At 38.1% G+C, this 7,718-nt stretch overlaps 1 protein-coding gene across 1 annotated transcript; it reads right to left on the reverse strand.

The window, feature by feature from the left end:
* Positions 1-26: 26 nt before the first annotated feature.
* Positions 27-2,702, reverse strand: LOC116250306 (subtilisin-like protease SBT3). The gene has a single exon (XM_031623942.2). The coding sequence runs from the start codon at positions 2,534-2,536 to the stop codon at positions 254-256; it is 2,283 nt and encodes a 760-aa protein (XP_031479802.1). The 5' UTR covers positions 2,537-2,702; the 3' UTR covers positions 27-253.
* Between the last annotated feature and the right edge of the window lie 5,016 nt (positions 2,703-7,718).

Consider the following 7,718-nt stretch of genomic DNA (forward strand, 5'->3'; position numbering starts at 1 on the left):
TATTTAACGACTTAAGTACGACGGTTGGCAATTTTGACAGAAAGGTACAATAAGAAAATTTCAACCGCAGGGCAACAATGAGAAAGCTTCCTTTGCAATAAAAACTTGGTAGCAATCAACTTCGACGTTTACATAGTTTCAGATCAGCAGGTGAATAAACAGAAGCAATCATACAAATACAATCAGCTTTAAGCTGAGCTCGTGAAATCTTTTTGAGGATGAGTTTTTTTCCATCCTCGTTGATCACTTATGGTTAGTCTTCAATGCTTCTGATGGTAGTAATAACAATGGGACTCCTCACCACATGCTTCCTTTGGTCATCGACCCAACTCAATGATCCCGAAATTATGGGCTCATCCATGGGCTTATTCGCCTCCACTGTCAGCGTGAAGGTTGCTTTCCCCTTTTTCCTCCTGAATATCAGCTTGTCAGGCACCACGGTGACTTTAAACCCATTCATTGGTGTCAATTTTGCTGTGTAAGTTGCAGAACTACGCAAGCCGACGTTGGTTACGGTTCTCTTGAACCTGTGCACACCTGAGGACTGGACATTGTCTACAAATGCTATGAAAGATGGATAGTTCAGATCAAGGCTTGAGTTTCTGCAAAGATCGTAGTCCTCGGAGTTTTTAGTAATTGTCTGTAACTGTTCTCTGGTGTAGTTCAGAGCGCAGAGGAATCTCACATAGTCTCTACCATCAGCATCATAGACCAAACCGGGATCGACGGCCTTGTTAGGACTGATCTGACCTGAACCCATGACCAAAGGGCTTGCAATCTGATCATTCGATACACTATCTTGAATTGGTGCTCCTGTATTGTCTAGTGTATCAGCAGTGGTCATAATGGCAGAGCGGATTGCAGCAGGACTCCAGTGAGGATGAACTGACTTTAACAATGCAGCCAGCCCTGAAGCATGAGGGCAAGCCACGGATGTACCGGATCCTATGTCAAAGCTACTGAACAGAGGTTTCCTTTGTACAGCTGTGACAAAGGAAGGAGGAGGCCAAGCTGCTAGTATGAGACTGCCTGGCGCGATCACATCTGGCTTGAGCACAGTTGGGCTACCGAAAGATGGCCCTCTTGAGCTGTATTTTGCCACGGCCGGAGCTGGTTTTGTGCCTGTAATTGTGTGCAGGAATTTCATGCTTACAGTTGGATGCTTGCTGGTTGTCACATATTTTTTTAGTCTTCCTGAATCTTTGAGATTAAGTACTGCTGTTGGAATGCCCATACCTTTGCTGATATCCACAACTTTGCTATTAGTTACAAATAGCACACCAACTCCTCCTGAGGCTGCAACTCTGGAAGTCTGCAACCACAAATCGTCACCAAGTTCACAAACAACAACCTTCTTCTTTACATGATGCAGGGGCAAACTGCAAGTTGATGTGCTTCTGTTGAAATAAAGAGGTACTGCTCTTATTGATCTGTTTCCAACATACAAAGATGAGCCAATTAATGTGACACCATTGCTAAGGGTCACAATTCCTGCAAATTTCCGGTCGATAATTGATGCTCCGGTGGTAAGTATCCATGGGATTCCATTGCGAACAGTCCTGAATGAGGGACCTGTATTTCCAGCAGAGGCAGACACCAAGATACCTTTCTCCATGGCTGCAAAGGATGCTATTGCTATTGCATCCTTGTAGAGAGGGCCGCGATCATAGCTCAGTGAGATAGAGATCACATCTACTCCATCAGTAATTGCTTGATCAACACCAGCTAGAATATCAGAGCCAGTGTTTCCTTCACTCCAGAAGACTTTGTAAGAAGCTATTCTAGCACGGGGAGCCACACCTCTGGCTGTTCCAGTTGCGTAACCAAAGTAAGAAGCATTAGCAGCATAATTTCCAGCAGCAGTTGAGGCTGTATATGTGCCATGTCCATCTGTATCTCTTGAAGAATTCATAGATATTGTGATGTTGGGGTACTGTGCAAGTAGGCCCTTGTTGAAATAGCGTGCTCCAATGAGCTTCCTGTTGCACATAGAGGAGTTGAAGGCAACACCCTGCTCACATCGTCCTCTCCATCTCTTTGGAATTTCCACCATGCCTTCATCCTTAAAACTCTCACTCTCCGGCCAGATCCCGGTGTCTACTACGCCAATTATGATGTCTTTCCCATACTTTGATTCAGGCCAGATCCCTGAGACATGGTTCAGGCCCAAGTACTTGTAAGTGTAAGTAGTGTCAATTACAGCAGCCACATCTGGATATGCTGCAACAAAACCTGGGAAATTCCTCAGCAACTCAAGATGATCTTCTGTGAGAACAGCACTGAAGCCACTAATTACATTGTCATAGGCATAAACAAGTTTTGGCGCACTTGCAGGAACATCTTCATCTGCAGCTGATACAAAAGCTTCCGATGAAAGGATTGCATCATACCAACTCTGGTGTGCATTGAATGCTCTTGGCATGACAGAAGCATCCATATGAACTATATAGAGCTGCCTTTCTCTTGAGGTTGCCCATACTAATTGGGTCACCAGCAACAGTAGACATACAGGGAGAGACAGAGAAGGGGTAGCCATGGCTGCTGTTTCTGAAGTTTTTGCTCAATTCACAGGCCTAAATAGAATGGTAGTTATGTACTGAAGCTACTGCACATGCCGACGCTTAAATGTGAATAATTTGTTTCTTCATCTGTCTGCTAATATTCACATACTCACAAGCCCATGCACTGTAAGTCAGTCTTGGCTCATTATGGCAGCTGCCCCATGTGAAGATCTGTCCTTTTCCTGGTTATTACTTACAACAGAGGGGGAATCATGGGGAGCAGAATGAGTTACTCTCTCTATTTTCTTTTTCCCCTCGGTTAGAATTAAGAAGAAATATAATAGTGACAAACGTTCAATACAGAAGCTATATTTTCGTGGGAATATGCAGATTTCTTGCGGTACTTCGATCCGCAAGATGTTGCCAAAAAAATACTAAAAACACAAGAAAACAAAAGGAAAAGAAATTGTAAGAAAGAAGAAGCCACCAAATTTATGAGAAAACGTGAAAATGGGCGACATCTTGGCAAGTATAATATGGATAGAAACAGAGAATAGAAGAAAATTTTGACATTCTTCTAAAGTACAAGCTTTGGGATATTCTGAAAGTATTACAATATTATTTTTTTAAATTATAGCAACAATATTCGCATTTTTTAAGGCACCATAGAAGTTTTTTTACTGGATGTTTGTCAGTGCGGTATTTCAGATTTTGCACCAATATGGACAGCTAGAACATCACATGATAATCTTGTACTCGTTGGGTCAGAATGAGTACTTTAAAAAGTTTACTGTCATCCGAAAACAGTAATTACCATTTTGTGAGAAAAAGAAAAAAACAAGATAGAAGATTCTTTTTTTTTGGTTGTTAGATAATAATCCTATATACGCATCCAAAAAAATATAATATTTTTTACATTTGTTCTTAGGTTTTTCAACATACAAAATCGCATCTAAACAGTTAGTTTTGTAAAAAAAAAAAATCTACATGTATTTTTAATAGTTTAGTTTCTAAACCATCTCCTTTGTATACATTAAGGTGACTATTCCTCCAAATTTGATAGTTTATATCAAGTTTTTCAACGGTTTATAACGCCAAGGGTGTTCCTTTTATCGATAACGAAAAATTTTCGATGAATGTGAAATTTTTTTAAAAGGGAAGGACTAATTCACCAAACGTTGGGAACTGTTCTTATTAAATGCATGTACAACTTGTCTTAGCTACCATGTCACCAAAAACATAAATTTATGTCAGTAGCCCATACATGTAAAGACTTTGGGTTAATTTTTTTCAGCAAAAAAAGCATAGAAAATTGGTATTATTAATGCTTATAAAATATTTTTTTCTGTCACAAGCAATGAGCAGCTAGTAACAAGAGAATAAAATACTATGGATAAAATACAAAATTGAAATTGCGAGCTGCTGATGTTACCTGATGGTTAAATATTCAAGCAGTGGCTTAAATGCTCCACAAAATATTGTCAAAAACAACATAAACCATTATTAGTACTTCTATTGCACTGTATTTTTAGTAGCAATTTTCAAATATTTTGTCATCCAGCAACCGGTTGATTTCAATTCATGATATAAGAATCTACAGTAAATATGAGTATCTAAACAACGCAATTGGTGTTTCACTAGGCTCATGTCATAATGTGGCTTAGCTCGAGTCAAGCTTGAGCTGAGCTCGAACCCACGAGGTTTAACATTGAGCTGAACTCAATCAGCCAATGCTCGCCCTCGATTCGGTCGGCCAATCATAGGCAATTTAGTTGGAAAAAAGAACAAAATTGCCTGAATAAAGACAAATAACAGGGTGCTCCATGTGCATCCATTCTCTATAATTGCAGGTGTTTGATCAATGGAGACCAACGATTGTAATGAAACTGAAAAATTATCTGCGAACTTTCAATCATGGTTGTCCATGACATCTCATACTATAAGAAAATATTTAGGTTCCTTGTTATTACGTTTAAAAAAGTATAACTATTTTTAATTTTAAGTTGTCATCGAGGGGTAGCTCAAGTGAAGTTCCTTGTTTAATTCGAAACTCTTGTCAAATTCAACTAATACATTGTTTTCTAATCATATATCTTGGTTTTGCGACTGGTTACCTAAATTCTATATTTTTTAAACCTTTTAATGGAAAATAATTATGAAAAAGTGATTTGCATATTTAAAATCAATCTAAAAATCATATTTCTTCACGTTTAAGATAAATTTGGAAGAAAAAAAATCCATTTCAAGGAAAAAGACTTCAAATCTTAGTAGCTAAATAATCTCAAGGTGTCAAATAAGGTAGATATTGTATAATTTTTCGGTTTTCCTCAATTTGACCTCAGTGCCCAAGTGGTTTGGAAGATAATGGAACAAAACACATTTAGTGGCGATGCAGGCTGCATTGCATTGCATCGGGTAGCTGTGGTTGGATGGAGTTCAAGATAGCCCCAGATTTCAGATCTTTCTCTCTCTATGTGTGTATGTGTGTGCATGTGTGCGTGAGATACAAGATAGCCAAAGTATATATATATTGTTGAATGTTGCCAAATAGCGAAAAGTAAAAAATTTGTCACTAATGAATCATTGCTAAAAGCATCATGACGAGTAGCTGCTTCATAAACCATCACTAATGCTCCTGTAATGGCTTTTTAACAATATATTTTAAATTTTTTAACCAATGACAACATCTCTTATAAGACAGTATAAAAGTCCACTAAACGCACAAAGAGCGATTCAGTCCTGCAAAGTTTTTAATCTTGTGGATGACTAAACTTTCACCTCAAACTGCTGTTCTAGTTTTCATTTGTGTTTGCTTTTCAGTATTGAAAATGATGTATTTGATAAAAAAAAATTTTAAAATTGACTAATTAAAACCATACTCACATGTGTCTTAAAGAGAGATGAAAACTTTTTTAAAATTTTAAAATCATAATTCTACCCCTAAAGGGCGTTCGTAAATTTTGATTCTATAATTAAAACTCTAGAAACAAAAAATTTCATCAAACTGAAGTTGGAATGAAAATTTCAATTCTAGTTTTTTTTGTGTTTGATATGACATTTTTATTTCAGAATTAAAAATAATATGTTTAATAAAATAAAAAATTATTTGAATTGATGAATTAAAATTTAAAATCATCATGACATGTGCCATGAAAAAATTTTAAAATTTTGGAATCATAATTCTACCCTTAATGATGATTAGCAGGAATTCACGGAATTATAGAATGAAAAATCTATTTTTTTTTAAAAAATGAGAATTACTTAATCAAACACGAAATTTGATTCCAGAATCGAGGGCCAATTCTGGGATGGAAATTCCGAAAACAAAATCCGACCCACCCGGGAGGGTCAGATTTTAATTCCGGCATCAAAATTCTGAAACGCCCGCGAAGCTTTCTTCCCCCGCGCTTGCCAAGCTTTCTTGCTCGTGCGAAGAAACCCTCCTCCCCACGAAGTCGCATTCTTCTCCTTCGTCCGCCCATCAGCGGTGCAGGTGAAGCCCTGGTTCAACTCTCCCCCTCTCCAACAGTAGGTATGCCTCTCACTCCCTCTCTCTCTCGACCTAAGGTGTGAATCGGCAGCGGCCATGGTCAACGCACAAAGTGGCTGCCAGATTAGCCCCTTTATTCTTCTTATTTGTTTTCCTTGTTTAGACCGTCCCTGGTCTACCATCCATCGCTTCAGCATAGATTTCCTACGGCGAGAGGCATGTCCTGGCCATGACCGACCCACAGAGGGGTGGAATATCCCCTTTGTTCTTCTTTTTTTGACCGATCATGGCCGGATACGTCAGTAGTTGTGGTTTTCTAGTTTTCTAGATGCCAGATGGTGGCTGGCTTGCATGATTTCAGTAACCATTTCATCGATGTGCAAGATCTCTGACTTAGATTGGGTCTTCTAATCTGCTGCATTTATTTGGTGAGTCTTCTGTATGGACTTCTTTTGTTTTTGATTTTCCTAAACTGCATTTTCTTACCAGCCATAGTGGTAGACGCATGGTAACTGCTAGAACTCATCTCATTTTCTGCACCTATCTCTGTTTTTTTTTGTTTTTATTCGAAGCAACTGCTAGGAAGGACAAAAGCCGATATACTGCAAACAATGATGGATTCAGTCTGAAAATGGCTAGCAGAGGCAGCCATATTCAGAAAGAATTCAAAAGATACACCTGAAGCTTGTCGCCCATCCGAGATCCACACTCCTGTTGTTCACATTGCACTTGTCGATGCAAACCCCAGCATGGATGTGGATCGACCATATGATCAGAACTCCTGTTCGTATCCCAACTCTACGAAATGAAGGGTACGGGCAGATGATCCACGATAAGGGGAAAAAAAATTGCATATAAACAAATGAATTTTTGATTAAGAAATCGGATTAAATATACATAAATGTCTGACTGAATTTGGATTTGGATCCAGATTGAATTTAGTTTTAAATAAATATCCTATATCGTTTTAATGCCAAAGCCAACCGGATTCAGTTTAAAATTTCGAATGAGATGTAAGTTCAAACATCATACTCAAACAAATTCCGATCATGAAATTGAATTTCAGATTCGGATTAGAACATGGGTTTTCTTAAGGGCTAGCGAACTTGTTATATGTGCAATTCTTACTGTGCTCGATTGTCAAACATGTGCGCATTAATTCGTGTTTGTCTCTGGAAATTGGAACCTACCAAGTACCAAAGGAGTGCACGCCGAGTCAGCCAAATATACTTGTTGTCTGAACTCATCAATATGACAAGCAAATCATACTCATTCTATTGCATTTTCCACGAAATCTACTGATATTTTAATCCCACTTTGGAAATTAGGCATATGAACATGGACTCCTGTTATACATGTCTAGTATGGACAACCAAAGTGTGCCCACACTAAGGTGGATTCCACAAAGTGTGTATTGTTCGGATTCTGTTTAGATTTATTGCTTACCATATCTGATTTAACTGGATCTTCTTTAGATGGACGTTATATTTGCAATGATCTTCTTATGAAACTCATTTGCAAAGAAACTTTATACCATACCCAACATTGGTACTTTGAAATTGAAAATTGTTCTTTTTTTAATTTTTTTTTCTAGAAAATAGAAGAAGATGTAGCTGTTGTTTTAGTCAACTAAACTGACAGATGGTGCTACAATATGGTGATAGAATTAGAACTAATAATGGTCCTAAAGCAAGATTTTTTCCAACATATCACGTTTTAGGAAGATC

This window comes from Nymphaea colorata, chromosome 1 (assembly GCF_008831285.2).
Source record: "Nymphaea colorata isolate Beijing-Zhang1983 chromosome 1, ASM883128v2, whole genome shotgun sequence".
NCBI classification, from domain to species: domain Eukaryota; kingdom Viridiplantae; phylum Streptophyta; class Magnoliopsida; order Nymphaeales; family Nymphaeaceae; genus Nymphaea; species Nymphaea colorata.

Excerpts from the sequence above, each read along its gene's own strand:
- LOC116250306 (XM_031623942.2), bottom strand. The coding sequence starts at position 2,536 with ATGGCTACCCCTTCTCTGTCTCTCCCTGTATGTCTACTGTTGCTGGTG.